This window comes from Lissotriton helveticus, chromosome 12 (assembly GCF_964261635.1).
Source record: "Lissotriton helveticus chromosome 12, aLisHel1.1, whole genome shotgun sequence".
NCBI lineage: Eukaryota > Metazoa > Chordata > Amphibia > Caudata > Salamandridae > Lissotriton > Lissotriton helveticus.
Genome location: NC_136073.1, coordinates 574,582,832 through 574,601,365, shown reverse-complemented (window position 1 = coordinate 574,601,365; position 18,534 = coordinate 574,582,832). Strand labels below are relative to the sequence as shown.

The window sequence follows — 18,534 nt, the reverse complement described above, 5'->3', positions numbered from 1 at the left end:
TTTGGGGTGTGTGGTTATTGCTAACCAGTGTCACTCTGGACTGCTCTTTGTCTCAAGAAACCACGGATGGACTGGGCTAATAAATTTGATTAATTCTGGCTCTTTATGGTCACATGGGAGACATCTTTAAGGAGTTACTGTGCAGACTGTGAACTGTACTGCCTTTGGTGACAGCAAACTCTGCAGCTGTGCATCTCAGGCAGTAAAGATACTTTATGAGCTGCATGGTGCCTTGGGTTGTTCGCCTGTACACTTCATACCATCAATAGAGCTTATTTTACAACGTTGAGACACAGCCCTATAGGATTTTCATTTGATTTGAAAGCCATCTCAAGGACAGCTAAGGATTGATTTTTACAAAGCATGTTGTACTTGTTTATTTGAAAGCAGGGTCGGACTGAGCTGCTTCCAGGAATGTGTGAAACTTGCATGAGACACTGTACCTTTGTGTTCTATGCAATATTCGCTGACGTGGTGCATTTTCCGTCTTGGGGGAAAGAATGAGCACTGCTTAGTGGGATTCCATTAAAGACATCAATATAGCTTGTAGAGAAGGCTCTGCCAAACGTTAGGATTCCTTCCAGCTTGCCCACTGCATTTTGATATGGTGGCAATAGAAACGAAAATTGAACTTGGTGATCGTGGGGCTGCATAATGAACATGTTCTTCTTCAGTTTGCAGGTTTCTGAACGGGTAACTGCCAATATGTTTCCTCAAATTGTGCTGTCGACAGCACAAAATTGGAAACACAGAGCAGTGACACTCTCTCTATTCATGTATCTACTCTGCATTGTCTGCAACTTATACACTAACTTTCCGATTTTCTCAGTTAATGTATGCATGTAGGCGAACAGTTTCAGCAAAACTGGTTCATGGACAACTTCTGTGCCTTCTCTTGATTGCTGAAGATGTTCATGATATGGTTGTTGGCCTTCTGTACGAGTGGATGCAACTTCTATAGGTATGCTAATAAGGCCTTCATTGTGTAATTCTAAGAAGAGGAATGCTAAATGCAGCTCTTTATGGGAGTACACGGATTCTAGAGACATCTGTATGCACACTGGTGCATTGGAGACATCACAATATGGTCATACCAGAGAACTGTGATTTCATCCATTGGTTTCTGATTTCATCGTCAAAGGTTTGGAACTTCAACCTTTTGCAGATTTTACACATTTCTGAATCCACCCACTGGTGACAGCATGGGTTTCGGATTCCTCCCACTAGTTATAGTACCCATTTCTGATTGAACCCACAGGTGACACCACAGGTGGGAAAATCCCCTTTCTGATTTCACCTCTTGGGGCTTTGATATCATCATGTGGGATTATCACAGATTTCAGAGTTCAACCTTTGTTGATTTCACAGGTTACCAAAGTCCACTACTGGTGACATCAAAGGATTTTGATTTCAACTGTGAGTGGCATCATAGGTTTCTGATTTCGACCTTTGGTGACATCACACTTTTCTGGTTTCATTCCTTAGTGACACCACAAGTTTCTGATTTCAACGTTTCTACTTTCAACTTCAGTGACATCGCAGGATTCTGATTTCAACTATAATGACATTAAAGAGTTCTAATTTCACCTATTGGTAACATCACAGATTTCTGATTTCAACTACTAACATTAAAGATTTCAGGTTTCACCCCTTCGTGACACCAGACATTTCTGATGTTCTGTCTTGGTGACATCACAGATTTCTCATTTCACCCACTGGTAACCTCACAGATTTATGGTTTGTCCATTGGTGAGATCATCATTTGGTCACTTCAGAGATTGTTGATTTCACCCACCAGTGACATCACTGGTTCCTGATTCCATTGATTGGGGACATCCTTGGTTTCTCCTTTCACCCATTGGCGATAGCATGGGATTCCAATTTTTGCAACTGGTAATATTGGCAAATTCTGATTTAACCCTCTGGCCACATAACAGATTTCTTGTTTTAAACATTGGTGTCTTCTTTGGGTGTCTGACTTCACCACCCGGTGACAGCAAACATTTCTGATTTTATCAATTGGTGACCTGACTGGTTTTGATTTCACCAACTGGTGACTTTACAAGTTTCTGATTCCATAACTTATTAAATTCACACGTTTCTGATATCATCCCCTGGGGACTTCATAGGCTTTGTAGTTCATCCATTGGTTACATCACCGGTTCATGCATTCACCATCAGAAGAAATCGCAGGTGTCTGATTTCAATCTTTTCTGATTTTGAAGGCTTCTGATTTCCCCCATAGGTGAGGTCATGTTCTGATGACTTCACTCATTTTAATAGCAGATTAAATAACCACTTACGTTTTCTGCCACACTCTTGATACTCCAGAGATTTCTGATATCACCCTTGGTATCATAACATATTCAGATTTCACCCCTTAGTGACATCATAGATTTATGAATTCAACATTTGGTGATGTCACAGTTTTCTGATTTCAACATTCGTTGACATCAAAGGTTTCTGATTTCTAAATTTGGTGAAATAACAAGTTTCTCATTTGAACCTTTGGTGACATCACAGGCTTCTGATTTCACCCAAGGTGACGGTACAGATTTCAAATTTCCCCTATTAATAACATCACAGATTTCTGATTTCACCCACTGCTAACATTGGAGATTTAAGATTTCACCCCTTTCTAAGATCAGAGATTTCTTATTTTCTGACTTGGAGACATTATGGTTTTCTGATTTCACCATTGGTGACTACGCAACTTTCTAACTTCACCTGCTGGTAATATCACAGATTTCAGATTTAACCGCTTCTGGAAATTAAGGTTTACGATGTTAACCCTTGCAGATAGCAGAGATTTCTAAATTAACTCATTGGGGACATCAAAGGCTTGAGGCTTCCAATGTTACCCGTTAGTTGTTACATCACTGATTTATGATTTCACCCACATGGGTGACATCATAAGTTACTCATTTCACCACTTGATGTTTATCACATATTTCTGATTTCAACCTTTAATGGTTTCACAGGTTTCTAATTACACCTATCACTGACATCAGGAGTTTATGACCTTACCACTTGGGGACATCCCAGGTTTCTGATTTTATCCATCGGTAACTGCATTGGTTTAGGATTTGAAGCCGGGAGAAATCACATATTTCTGCTTAATTCTTTGCGGATTTCACTGGCTTCTGAATTCTAGTGGTGGCATCATCGGCTGGCGCCTTTACTCAGTGATGATATTGTGGGTTAGTGTTTTACTAGCAGATGATCTTACTGGAGATGGCTTCTTGTCGAGGCTAAGCATTTCTTTAAAGTCGCTTGCCTCCCCTTTGAAGCAGTCGATCTTGGCTTTCCTGGTCTAAGTTTCCAAAGGGGTGAAGATTTAAGAAAGCTTAGGGATTCTGGATGGTGATTTCATCTGGAAACAAGCAAGCTTTAAGAAGTTAAAGTCTAGGTAGCCCTTTATAACAGGCGTGATTCCTACGGGAACAACTAACAACTTAACAGTGGCGATAGGGACAATTCCAACGATTTTAGGTAGAACATGAAGATGTAATTGTAAATTCAATTTATCTAGTTTTTTAACATGCATTTTTAGGGCGTAAATGCAACATGTATGATTTGTTGGTACCGTTACAATAATGTCGACATCATTTCAACACTCCAGTTAGTTTAGGGACTGTTCAACAAACCGTGAAATATGATAACAAATCACTAATAATTCCGACCATCAAATATTCAACTAACCATTAACATTAGAGCCTTAGAATTTCATCCTTCGATAACATTACAGTGTTATGAGTTCACTACTAAGTGACATCACACGTTAATGAGTCACTCATTGGTCATGCCACCCATCTAAGGATTCAGTCAATGATAAAATCCCAGCTTGAAATTGCATTCGCCGATGCCATCATTGGTTTATCATTTTACTAACTGGTGACGTCTAATGTTCCAATGCCATATGAGTACATCACACTTTTGGGACCTATATAATGGATGATGCAAATATATCACGATTTAATCTAATAATGGCATCAGAGCTTCATAAATGAGCTCACTCATAGGTACTCACAGGTATAAAATAAGTGGCGCAATGCATAATGATGCCCCATCCTGCATAATGTGATTAGGGGCCGCCGAGACCTCCATATCTCACAGATACCTATAGGCTTTCCAGCATTGCCCCCCTCTGAGGGATACCCCACCCCCAACCCCCGCCAGTGCTTCAGGATCTGCGTAAAGCCCCTGTGTATCACTAGCAGCACATATTTATGACTTCCCGTGAGATGTATGATGTCACTCTGATGACATCACAGGTTTATGTAAATGGCACACATGACTTAAGAGGGTTATTACTTCACTCCTCGGAGGAATTGAGCTTCCTCTGTAAGCAAACGTCGTTACTTTGTAATAATATTTACACCGCAAACGGGATTACCTGGAAACACGTGAAACCGCAGCGAGAAGCTTAGTCGAGTTATAGTTTGTGACTAAAGAATCGTGGCACGAGACTTGAAGTGTTACCGATAACCTCGTGATGTCGCGGCGAGGGCACTGCTATACAGGTCGACTCGGCTTTTACAGCAACAGGGAGTCTTGCTGTAATTTCCCTCCTTTCTGCAATGATGTGATCATGAGTCCAGAATGGCCTTTTTGAGCTCCGGTATAAATAAATGCTTCCCGTTTCACTTATACCACAGATTTGAGATTATTGATTTCACACATTACTTTACTGTGACGTCATACATAGGCGTCAGCCCCCTTTTACTACTTTCCCCAGTGCATATATCACACATGAATCAATTACTTTGTGGAATAATCCATTACTTTGTGACATCACACGTCTGTGTAATAAACAGTTATTATCAATATCGCTGGAGGTGAAACAGAAAACTGTCACGTTGATAAGAGTCTTTCCGACGACGTCACAAGTCCGTCGTCATTCACTGATGGCGTCACTGACTATAAACAGGCTGTATCGACATTCCAGGCACGGGACAGCAACAGTTAACAACCCAGTCAAATGCAGTGAGAACAAAGACAGGCGACACCCAACTATAATCATCTTTCACAACACACCTTGAGAATGACAAGAGGGTGGCAAGGGGAGTGCATTCTCGTGCCCGGCACCCTGCTGCCCACTAGGGCACATCCGCGGGACTAGGGTACCTTCTGACGCTCAGCGCCACCCGTCCAATCGCGACTGCACAACGTGGACCCCCTAGGGAGCCCCCCAGCCTATGAGGCACAGGGTGGCGTCTGCAGTCTCCCAGAGGGCGCCCACCACTCAATAAAGAAATAGAAAAGCAGAATTACCTGTCAAGAGTTCTATCTTGTGTCCGAGCACTTTCATTCTTCTAGCAGGTGCGTGCGTCAGGATGTCCCACCCACCGCAGGGAGAGCGGCGGTCCCCCGGCGTCCTCGGAGACACACTGCCCAGATATGACACACTGCGGGCTGGGGGAGGGCGGAGGGATGCGAGGAGGGCACGGAAGAGGATTTAAAGGGAGAGAGGGAAGGAAGGCGAGAGGCAGAGGGCACGAGAGACTGACTGCTGACAGGGAGGGAGGCAGAGAGAGTATGCGGCGGCGACACCGCGATGCAGACGAACTGTTCCCAGCATTTGCCAGGCAACGTTGGCACTGCAGACCCTGCAGCGATGACTACAAAGCACAGAACGAGCCGGAGAAAGGCAGCCAGCAGAACTCGCACTGCAGGGCCAGAAACAACCAGAAACCTGCAGGAACCCTGCCCTCGCCCAGTGAGAGGGCCAGGGCCATCAAGCACAGAGCACTAGGGACTAAAAGGCACACCAGAGACAGTCCACATACCACTTCTGAACACATGAGACAGGCAAACATCCGGCCCAAACACAACCAGAGTTACAAAGATGCCTAAAACACTGCCTTGACAACAACAGTAGAAGAATCAATCAACTGCCAAGCGCCAGTAAGAGCAGGAAAGTATCAATATCGACCCAAACACATCCACCTAAACAATAATACCTATCAACAGTACTTCAGAGTAGGAGTATGCAGTAACAGGACTCAGACTGCACTACCGACTACCAGTTTCCAAAACACGACTCTCCTTTTTACAACCACACACAGACAACCAATGATACTGCTAGCACACCAGACACACCATCTCAATGCAAGGGTTTCAAGTAATGCTGCACGAACAATACAAGCCTAAACTAAGTAAGCCTAAATTAAGTATGCTAGTGTCCTCAACCCTCCTCATAGCCCGCTTAAGCGCAGAGATACTCCTTCGGGAGTCGATTCAAGTGCTATATAAACATATAAATAAATACATGCATAAATAAATAAATAAATAAATAAACAATTCCACTAAGACAGCCAAAACACAGGACCAGAGATAGCCAGGGGCCTTACCGACACCCCTCTAAACACAGAAGGGCATCTAATATCACAGTTCAAAGTATCACTAGAGAAATGTCCAAACGTCAGCGCGTCACCATAAGTTGAACTCCAGTATTACAAATCATGGGCCAGCCGACTGCATACTCAAACATAATTATGAATCGCTCAAACATCAGTAAAGAGCCCGAGGTAGGTAGTCAATAAAACGGCCCAAAATACAACTACAGGCTCAGATATGTCTTTCAATAGACTAAACGTTACTAAACACCAATAGAAATCAATAACTTAACTCAGACTGGGGACCCAAACATATGCAACAACTCTACCCTTTCATAGCCCGACCAAGAGGTCTCAAAACACTGTCCAAACCCCATTAGAACCCCACTAATATTGATGAACTCTTCCCATGCACAAATATATGCCAAGCGAAATCAAATACCACCACCCAAACACAATGACATATCTGGAGAGCCCAGACACACATACATCCCTAGATAAGTACAATGTCACTGTCCGAACACCCTAACAAACACGAATATATTAGTAACACTGTCTGAACGCAAATATAGATCCCAAAACAGCACTACAAACATAGAGACATTCAGGAACACTGCCTGAACAAATACAGAACAACGGATATCCAATGACACTGGCCAAACACCATGACAGAGCCAGAGATATCGAGTAACACTAAACAAAGAAGGCTGAAGGACTGGAGTAATATAATAGCACTGCCAAGACCCTGCTACAGACCTAGGAGGATCCAGTAACAGTGCCTAAACATGAACAAGGCCAGATAATCCACAAACACTGTCCAAAATCATTACAGCCCCAGAGACAACCAATCGCATAGCAAACCCCCTTTGGTACCGCTTTGTCGCCATAAGTTGGCAGGGTATGCTCAGGCGTGAGTCCCTTGCTCACTTTGCCACTGGATTCAAGCAAGCCGGGCTGAAGACGGCTGAAATGACAGAAACCGGTCCTCGGAAGCTTGTTTCCAGTCAGGGAAGGCATGGCTTGCCAGTTCGGGCTGGACTGTTCCCATGAGGCACAGGGTCAGACTGATTTGCATATGGCCATGTCTGAACTGGGGTGGCAGAGTGGGCTAAAGAACGGAGATGGATTAAACCCAGATCTGTTGACTGGGTGTGAGTGTTTGATTGGTTCGGATGCTCCATCCATCACCACCCCCTTTTGTACCAGAGACAACCAATCACATAGCAAAACAAGAACATACATCTTGATAAATCCAAGAAAACTGCCGGGACACAACTACAATTCAAGAAGCATCCAGTAACACTGTTCAAAAGTAGAGGCCTACTTACATCAATTGTTGTGGCTTAAACACCACTAGAGACCCAAAGCTATCATGTGCTCCTGCCTATACATGAATATAGAACTAGATCAATCCAATAACATGTCCCAAAAACCATTAGAGATCCAGCAACATCTTCTTACACTGACCAATCACAAATACAGACCCAGAGATAGCCAATAACACTACCCAAGCACTAATACAGACCAAGAGGTATCCTCTAGCATTGCCCAAACACCAGTACATGCCCAGACATATTCAACAATACTGCCAAAAAACTCACATATAGAGAGTCATACCATAACAAACTTTCAGATTTCTAATAGCACTGCCTTATAATCGCACATACCTTAGCATAACTTAAAACGCAGTCGAAAAATTACCCCAGGCTCAGATGTATTCAACTCTTCCATTATAGGCCCAAATATAGCCAATAACAGGCTTCCTACAGCATTACAGACTTGTGTGCCCAACAAAACCACGATAAATCACTAAAGACAAAGATTCTGCTAATAGCTTGCAAAATCCATGAATGACCTAGATACATATCACTAAACTTACACCTACGATATAAAATAGCACTTTCTTTACACCCCCTCTAATAAGTGCATTTTCCGATAAATAATTTGGTACCGGTGTTTTCAGTCGGTTATTGTGAGATGTCAGTCGGATTTCACCAGTAAGTTTTACATAAACACAGAAAACACACACACACACACACTCTTTCTCTCTGTTTTGAAAGTCCTCAAAAATGTTGGTTATTTTACAAAATATTACATTTTCTCTCTTAGCATTCCTACTAATTCGCATTCCTCTTCCTTTCCACTGCCCCTGAGGCCCCTCTCATGTACTCTGCTTGTCGTATAATGTATTTAAACATTATATGCCAGCCTGATTGTCAGAAAATCTGCAACTCACATCCTCCCAATCTTTCTGACCAAGCTACGCCCCTGACATGGAAATATCTTATTCAGGACCTGCTTTAGCACTGGTGGTGCCTCGCTTGATAATCTTTTTTTGGCGCCACCCCAAAGTCCTCCTTCCCCACACACCAGGGCCAGACTGAGAACCAAAACCAACCCCGGCAAAGTGCTCGGCCGGCCCCGGGGGGGAAGTTGGGGGTGCGACCGAGCTCTTTGCCGGGGCCGTTTTTCAGCTGATTTTGTTACAGGGCCAAAAGGCCCTGTAACAAAAACGGCCCCAGGGGCCCAAAACCGGCCCCCATCCTTGCGGCACACCGGGGGATTGCCTGGTGCCTGCAACGGCCAGTCCGGCCCTGCCACACACTGTCTCACCACCACCCTCCAACAGTGCCCCAATCCCTCCATAGCCCCTCTCTCACTTAAAAAAAATTAATATTTGTATTGTTGTACATGGATAAGCAGAGTACACACACAATATATATCAACATCCAATATATATCAGCAGGCCAACATTAAAAGCCAACCTACAGGAAATAGCAAGCCTTTGTACAGGAGGAAGAAAGGATATTTAAAGGGTTATCCAACTAACAATTTTTAAGTTTCAACAAACAGTTTAAAACTATATAATCCTGAAACCTAGCTAAGGCTACACTGTGTCTTCCAGTCCCCCAGATCAGCGTTGTAAGAGATGTGTCCAGTTGTCTAAAGAAGGAGCTTGGAACACGCAGTGGGAGATTAATAAAATAGTACAGAAAGTGCTGCAGCACTATCATCTTCGCCAAGCAGATGCGACCCAGCACTGATAGTGGGAGAGAAGACCAAAATAAAATCAGTGTGCGGAAGCACGCATCATCTGTACCGATATGTAACCAGTTTGTGCTTTCATCTGGGGTCCAGGTGCATTTGAAGGGGAAGACCGCATCTCTTTTGTAAATGGACAATACAAGATTTGTCCCAGCTTACTTTAAGGCCGCAGATAATTGGAAACTCAGATAATCCCTGAGTAATAGAAAACAAGTGTCAATTTGCATCTCGTATATATAAGAGCAAGTCATCCGCTTACAAGGATATTGCGCGAGTCATGCAAAAACAACAGTTGATGGACAGAATGCAGAACAATGTCATACATTCACCCCAGTACAGAGATCTGGGCCTTATTCCATTGTTTTTTTGCTCACCATGCCATTCCAGTTTGAACCCAGCCATATGCAAATCAGTCTTGACCCTGTGCCCCATGGGAACAGTCCAGCCCGAACGGCCAAGCCAGGTCCTCCCTGGACTGGAAACAAGCATCCAAGGACCGGTTTCGGGCTTTCAGTCCTCATCAGCCTGGATAGCTTGATTCCAGTGGCATGGAGAGCAGGGGAGCATACCCGTCCAACTCGGGTTGACAAATGCAAAAACAACAGTTGATGGACAGAATGCAGAACAATGTCATACATTCACCCCAGTACAGAGATCTGGGCCTAAATCCATCGTTTTTTTGCTCACCATGCCATTCCAGTTTGAACCCAGCCATATGCAAATCAGTCTTGACCCTGTGCCCCATGGGAACAGTCCAGCCCGAACTGCCGTGTCATGCCTAGGATCATTATCCCCTTTTGTATTTCTGGGAGTTGTAAGCAAGCTGCTAGCGGCTCCATGTTCATGGTGAACAACAAGGGTGAGAGCAGACAACCTGTCGAGTACCCTTCCCAGTTGACCATGAGGCTGAGATACATTGCTTGGTTTTTACCCTCACCGAGTGAGTGGAGGATATGTATCCATTTGCGTAAATACAGACCTATCTCAAATGAATAAAGCACTTTGTGCATATAGTCCCCCAATGCAGGGAATCAAAAATTTTCTCCAGGTCCAGAGTAATACGTGCACCATTAGGGAATAAAGCAGCTGATTCATCCATAATATGCCAAAGCCAGCAGAGATTGAGGGAGGTGTTACAACCCAAGACAACCCCTGCTTGGTTCTCATGAATTATGCCTGGTAATTCCTGCAGTAGCTTGCAGGCCAGTAATTTAGTCAAGATTTTATAGTCAGTATTTAAAATAGATAATGGATGATAGGCTGCCAAGTCTGTTGGGTCAATGTGTGGTTTCAACAATGTGGAGATTAGGGATTCAGTGAGGGTCGGAGGCAAGGAGCCAGTGGTAAAAACAGCATCATACAATTTTGCCAGTTGGGGCGCTAAGGAATTTGTGAATAGGGTAGAAATTCAGCCTGTAGGGTGTCTGGTCCTAAGAATTTCTCATGGGTAAGTTCCTCATTATCGATTAAATCTCTTTATCCGTGAGGAGGGCATCCTGGGCTGTCCAGGCTTCTGAGGGTAAATGACTAAAACGGATGGAAGCCATAAAAGGACTGAACATCGAGTCTGTGTTTGGCGGCATTGCCTTGTATAAGTCCCTAAAGAACACGTAGAAAACATAATCAATGGGCAAGCGCACATGGTCCATCTCTCCAGAAGAGAGAGTGATGGTGACTAGAGCTTAGCAGAACCTGTCTGCTGAGAAGTGACCATTTGCACCAGTAGACGGCTGAGTTTTTACCTTCATTGTGCACCCTGCTGAGAAATCATGGCAGCGGAGCAATTCCATTTAATCAAAATGAGTGTCTCGGGCCGCTCAAAGGCCTTCCAGTTTATCAGGGAAGGACTGTATGGCTAGTTCCAGATCGAGATGATTCTTTGTGCACTATGTCTCTCAACATCACCCTTCGCAACCCCATGCACTTTTCTTTGCATAAGCCCCTAGTCATTACTTAAAAGGCCTCCCACTTCAGTAAAGAAGAGGAGGTCCCAACATTCTCCCTAAAAACTGTCAGCCTCCACACAGGGTTAGGGGAAAGCCGTTTTCCCCAGGTCACATTCAAGGCCAACAGGTTGGGGTCTGACAGAGTCCAGCACCGGTACAGCACAGAAGATACATACGTATGAAAAGACAGACGTTGAACAAACAAATCTGTCTAGTTGTCAGAAAATTTCATGGACTGGGGAATCCAAGGGTGTTGATCTATCCAGGTACACATTAAGAACACAGTTAAAGGCTCCCCCTCCGAATAATCCACAGGGCTCCTGGCCAGTCAACAAGAAGAGCTGTCAGTCACGTCCAGCCAGTTGATCAACATGTAGGGCATATATGTCACCCAGATTCAGGGGGCGTCCATCAAGGGCGCCTTTCACTAATAGTAAACAGCCATCTGCATCTGGTTTCACTTTGTTTACTTTAAAAGGACTACCTGCTCTTATCCATAGAACCTCCTCTTGGCATAAGCAGACAAATCTGTCCCAAAAACATGGCTTCACCATTTTGATTCCAGACTGGAGACCTTGACAGCTGTTAAGTGGGTTTCCTGCAAGAAGACGATCTGTGCTTGCCATCTAAGCAATGCTGCATGCACTTTGTAGAGATTTTGCAGCACATTAAAACCCCTGGCATTCAATGTACTCAAATTAGAGGTGTTAGTGAACTATATGTATCTGATATTCATAGGAGAACTGTGGTGGGAGCTATTGGGCAGATAGCATAAACCTTGTGTGCCAATGGGTAGAGTGGCAAGCATGGTGTGTTGGGGAGGAACAGCCAATGGATTCAACTAGAACGATGCAGTTTGCATCTGTAGAACAAAGCCAACATGCCCATCCAATAAAAGTAGAAAGAAAGAAAAACCACAAACAGGAAAAGGATAATGGGAAAACAAAACAAGAGCATTTCAGTCCTTCAGGTGATGGAGAAATACTGGCACCCTCCCAGGAAGAAATGAATGACACTCACCAGACATAGTGGGTTTGCTCAGAAACAGAGCGAAATGTAATTTATTGGTACCAAATGCATGCATCATTGCTAATTAGCAAAGAAGAAGTCAGGTCTCCTGCCTTAGGGCCTCTCAGACTGCTTCTTCCCAGAGTGACTGGTTTCTGGGTGCTATATACGCTTAGTAATGCCTTGTCTGCGGAACTAGAATAAGGCAACAAGCCAAAAATGGCTAACAGGGATGTGCAAGATCTGCACCATGCCAATTATAAACAGTTAGATATGGGCAGACCAGAAAGGCTGGCTCGGCACTGTGTAAGCAACTTGCACAACCAGATTAAGAAATATCATGAAGTCAGGACAAGAAAAAGTGACCTCTAAGGGGGTACATAATAGCTGTTGAAGCTTTTCCAGTCAAGGTCAAATAGGAAGCCCTTTGGAGCTCCAGGCCTCATGTTACTGTGATATATCTAAGCATGATCTCTTTTGAAGTGCATACACATGAATTTATATGTATATACATATATATTTTGCAACATCAGGCAAAGGAACAGATAGAAGGGTGTGAACCAATCAGTTGTTTGTTCCAGGGGGACTCCCAGCATACCACTTAGTAAGCCTAGCAAAATATAAGTGTGATACCAGAGAGGATTCCCCAGTGGCTGGACCCTCTAAACCTGAAGCCATTGGTTTCTCAGTTATGGTTGGCACCAAAAAGTAGGCAGTAGGAGAAAATCACCCCAGTTCATCCATGGATTGAGTTGTAAATATTGGTGGGGTTATTATGTCAGAGCCAGGTTTATCAGATATTTGCTCATTGCCAGAGATATTAGAGTCAAAGAAAAGCAGGTGAGGGGTCACTCACCGATGGGCCCGCAAGGATGACGCCGTTGTCACAGCCTCCCATTGCTCCCTCCGGCTCTGTGCGGGCATGGGGGCACCCCATAATTGTCTCCAGCCGCACAGGCGCTGAACACTGGCTGAGACCTAGTTACCTTAGGAGCGGACGAGGAGGGGGAGTGGCTAAGGGTTTTCTTATCACACGTTTGCACCCAGTCCTATGTGACCTCCGGCTGAGTCAAAAAATGCCTGTGCTGACCACAAGAGACCCACAGTTTAGCAGGAAATAGCAAAGCATATTTAGGACCAATAACAAGTCATTTTTTCTTGACCTGGATAAATGACGCTCTCTGGTGTTGAACCACCATAGTGTAGTCTGGGAAGAACATCACCTTAGCATTAGCATACATGATGGAACTCTTTCCACAGGCAGCTGTCAGAATGGCATATCGGTCTCATGAGTTTAGAAGTCTCACCACCATAGGCCTGGGTGGGGTGCCAGGTTGTAGGTGCTTCGCTATACTCTATGGACCGTTTGATCACAAAATGTGGGATGAGAGTGTTAGGGGTGATGTTTCGTTTCATTAAAGTTTTCAGGAAGGTAACAGGACCATCTCCCTTTGTGCCTTCAGGCGGTCCCACTACGCGGAGGTTGTTCCAGTGAGACTTTGCTTCTGCGTCCAGTGTATTTTCGGGGATTCGCAAGTGCTCCAGGATTTACTGTGCCTGCTGGGCTAGATCCCAGATACCTGGACAAAGTTCCTCGATACCCAGTGTATTAGTTCTGATCTTCTCAGCAAGTTTTGTTGATTTTCTCTGTGGATCACCAGGTCGTTGGCGAAAAAGTCAGATTTGGTTTCAAAAGCCTCTTGGGAGTCTGCGATCTCAGCCTGTATATGATCAAGCTTATCTGGGGAGCTTCTTGCACCGAGTGGGAAGCTGACTTGCTGGGGTGGACCAAAGTGAATTTGAATGTTGATCGTCTCACCGAGCTGCTCACTGACTGGGCCTGCAGCAGTTGAGACAGACGATCAGGGGTAAAGGTTTTCGGTGGTCTGGGTGCCCCTCCCGCTAGCCTATGTGGTAGTGAGTGGATGACGCCATGGATAACGGTCCCTTGGGAGAGGTGGGGCAGAACCAATATGAAGTCAGTGTGGCATAATTGTCAAGAAGACCCGCCTCATCCATGTAAGCAAACTTACACAAGTGGTCTTGCAGTGGCAAATCAGGTCCCAACTCCACAAGTTCCCTCCAAGACCAAACAAGAGCTAGATCCTTAGAGACTGAGGGGGCCGCGTCAATAAGATTATGCGAGGAACTAATGCTTTACTTAATTTGCCAGTGCCTCACCTTTGCTCCTGGAGGCCAGAGAGCAGATCTATGGTGTAGGTTTTTCATGGCTTTCATCTGGTTATTCCCTCAATGATCTGCGGGGTGCAGCCTGCTCGAGCCACCAGGCTGCATGCCCTGTCAAAACTGGCTGACAACTTCATTTGGGGGTGGGACAGGGAGGTGGGGGGACTGGAGTCGTCTCACCAGGTTGTGAAGAATGCATGGACCTTCTGGTGCACCACGGGCAAAGCCCCACTGCCCGGAGGGAGACAATGTTGGGGGTCAATCTAGCCCCAGCTAGCCGGCCCGCCCACCATCTTGTAGGCAGGCAGGTCCATGGGGGGTCACAAGGCCAACATGTAATCTCCCCAGTGCCAGAGAGGGAGGCCTCCTCAGTGAGAGCAGCTTTCCCCCCCAAGTCCCAGAGGTGGGTGTCAATGTCTGCAGAGGCCGCTTGAGGGAACAAGCACCTCTGAGCACATGCGCTGCAGCTACACTGCAGAAAATAGAGCAGCAACATGGCACAGGTCCAGCCCCGGAACTGTGTCAGCCAACAAGCAGCCCGAATGCAAGCCCGGAGAGTTGGGGGTGGCGAACCTGGCCTTCGACTCCAGGAGGATGAGGAAGGAAGAGCTATATCAGCAGAGTTCCTGTACTCGGCATCCACCTTGTTTGGCGGTCAGGCCACGCCCCAATAACCCATCTCTCAAATACATCTAATTTCTTTTATAGCGCCACTCATACCAGTGTAGAGTGTCAGAGCACTTTAAATCACACACAATATACAGAGACAATTAATCATACATGTGTAAATCAGTCAGTAGGATATGTTACATAAGACAAACGAGGAATATAAGGTGTAGAAATCACGTCATCCATATTAGTAGGCACTAAGAGTGTTTGGTCTGGTGAAGCTTAAACTCAGGATTTTACGCGTGACAGTTGTTGGACTTGGCATTACTAATAAGAATTTATTTCTACCCAAATGAACATTTTTGAAAATATTAGCATAATGAAATACTGGGTGAAAAAAACCCATAATGTTTTAGTCTAAACCATGCAGTTTGCATGCAGCTCTAAGATGACAGTTCATAGGTCAGTGTGCTGTATTAGGATTGTAACTAATGAACTGCAAGCAACAAAATGATCTCTGTGCCAGAAGCAGTAACCCACTGAGCTATATAAATAAAATACAGATCTGTGATTTGAATGGTACATGTAATTTGCAGCAGCCATATTAGCCCTTTGCCCTACTTTGTGATCATTCAAAACGGCCACTAGACAATACTCCTAACTCTCTTCCGCAGGAGCATTAATCACCAGAGTTATCTTGACATTTTTATTGTTTCCTGAAAACTGCTTGCCCCACAAGAAGCTCTGCAGCTGCTGCTTTTAACCCCATGCTACTGCACTGGTTGCCTCACCCTAAAGCCGGCCCTAGTCTTATTGGACTTCACTATTAAAACACAGACTTCCACGAACAGCTCAAATACCACTGAAGATCCTAAAATGCTTAATAATCCAGTGCAAACAGCACTGCAGATCCACAACGCATACAGCTGTCTGCCGAAACACCATTACCGATCTATAGACATCCAGACACCACTAAAAAAAAACAATAAAACCACAAAAACCTCTGGTAAAACACCTAACTACAGGTTCGGAAATTGTTACGAACATAAGTTAATGCAACCCACTCCAAGCAAAACAGCAAGTACAGTGATACAAAAGTGATACAAAACCAAAAGACCACAAAACGAATTAATATGAAGTTCAGTAACACCCAGGTACGTAGCCCAACACCATAGGCAATACCTCCAGCCACAATGATATAAAAAACAAAAGACCATCATAACTGAAGATTAAGAAACAGGTAGGAACAAAACCCATCCACCAGAGGCAAAACAGACAGCAATAATGATGCAAAAGAAAACAGCACCAGTAAAACACATAACTGGTGATTCAAATTAGGTGGATGCACAGGTGAGTTCTTTTTTGTAATAAAGTGTTACAAAAACATTTAAAATCCCTGCCCATGCGCTTACACATGCATGGGCAGCAATTTTGGAATGAGTTGAAATTTTACTTAAAGATGGCCACCAATGCATTTGCCCACATGCACACCCAAAGGCAGCCATTTTGGAGTAAGCTGAAAGCCTGTTTCAAAACATTCCAGCTGCAAGCAGTGCACACAGGACTCGACAGAGGCAAGCAGTGAAGGTCCTTATAGCAGTGCCTTGGAAGATGCCGAGCCCTTGCAATCTTTAAAATAAGCAAATAATACATTTCATTTAACTTTTTTAGTTTTACAAGCACACAATGGTCCACAATTTATTGACACTGAAAGGACTACTTTTATTGGGTGATAACATTATGTTTGAACAGAATGTTGTCACGTACAGAAAAAGGAACCAGTGGCTCAAGTGGGCTGAAAGATTGGCCATGTCGTATGCTGTGGTGGGCATACACAAGATGTGAATCACAGTTGAGACCACTAAAAGAAATGAGCCAGGGCACAAATTCTAAAAAACACAAGTGGAGGGACTAACTAGGTAGTATGCAAGTGAAATCATGACGCGTGCCATGACAGCGCATGATGTTACGACACGTGACATTGCACGTGACATCACAGGGAGTGACCTCACTGGAAGTGATATCACATGAAATCTGATATTAAGACCTCACACACATGCTTAACAGGTATATAATGAGTACATTTAAGAGCATTATGAGATTTAAAAACTGAGATTTGGCATTGGGGTTGTGCCAAAAAAGTGGCGCAATCCCAAAGCAAAATCTGGGCCTCATTCTGGGTCAGATGTGCGACTCTATTTTGCATGCAGAAACGGGTCGCAAAATCTAATAGGGTCACAGCCGCGGGCCGTGGAGGGAGTTACGGTGTGGCAGGGAGGCGGGGAGGGGAGGGTGCTAGAAACAGGCATATAGATCATTGTAGGTAAGTACACAATTTAATTAATAAAACAAAATTCGTAGCGCGCACAGCATTGCTTTTTGCCAGGCAGTGCACGCTACGAATTTCGTTTTTATTAATTAAATTGTGCACTTACCTGCAATGATCCATATGCCTGTTTTTAGCACCCTCCACCCCGCCCCTCCCCCTCCCCGCCTCCCTGCCCCACCGTAACTCCCTCCACGGCCCGAGGCTGTAGGGTCATGTACAATCCCTATTTAGCGATTCTCAATTTTTTCGACTATCTAAATAGGAATTGCGAGTCGCTATTAGGAAGAAGCGTTTCAAGGGTGTCCCTTCGAGTCAGAGGCCTATGTAAGATTGTTTTGCAACTGCAATTGCGGTTGCAAAACACTCACAATTTACCGCCCTCTTCAAGAGGGTGGTAAAGTACTCGCATGCAGGGGAAAATATTTTTTAGGGGCAGGCAGTGGTCTCAGGCACCACTACCTGTCCTTAAAAAATAAAACAAAATTGTTTAATTTTTATTTTTATAAATGCATCCCGTTTTCCTTTAAGGCTAACAGGCTGCATTTAAAAAAACTGCTTTATTTAAAAGCAGCCCCAGACATGGAGTTCTGCTGAGCCCGGCAGGCCATCATACCTGGGAGTGCCAGCCATTCCCAATGGGGCCGCAAATTGCAACAGCCTCATTAATATGCATGAGGCATGCAATTTGGGACCCCATGGAAATCGCTAACAGTGTCTCCGACACTGTTGTGCATGACATTTAGCAACTCGCAATTGGGCGCAATTTACGAGACGCTAAATGACACGGTCGTACATCTGGCCCTCAATGAGCTGGTTAAAAGTCAACCATAGTAAGCATATTTTATATATACATTTTTCTATCACAATCAAAAGCTCTTAGCTAAACCCAGGCATAAAACAATGTTTGTGCCCCGATTGAGAATCACTCTTTCTTCACATTGCATTCGTGCTACCTCATTTAACAGCATGCCTGGGTGCTTGAATGAGAAGAAAAGTAACACTGACTTTATATAACACGTCATTAACTGCACCTAGCTATCAAGGGGGCACCAGCGCCACCAAATGAAGTGGA

General features: G+C 44.5%; 1 protein-coding gene across 4 annotated transcripts in view; it reads right to left on the bottom strand.

The window, feature by feature from the left end:
- Positions 1–18,534, bottom strand: part of NDRG4 (NDRG family member 4) — an 898,768-nt gene that overhangs the window by 765,780 nt on the left and 114,454 nt on the right. The window contains exon 1 of one of the 4 annotated variants that reach the window (XM_078670545.1): positions 5,275–5,396. The exons of 2 other annotated variants lie outside the window; for them this stretch is intronic. In XM_078670545.1, coding sequence (XP_078526671.1) covers positions 5,275–5,311 — 37 coding nt within the window. In that variant the 5' untranslated portion in view covers positions 5,312–5,396. Of the gene's footprint in view, positions 1–5,274; positions 5,397–18,534 lie in introns of those variants that run through there. One more of the 4 variants, XM_078670544.1, reaches the window with a different exon arrangement.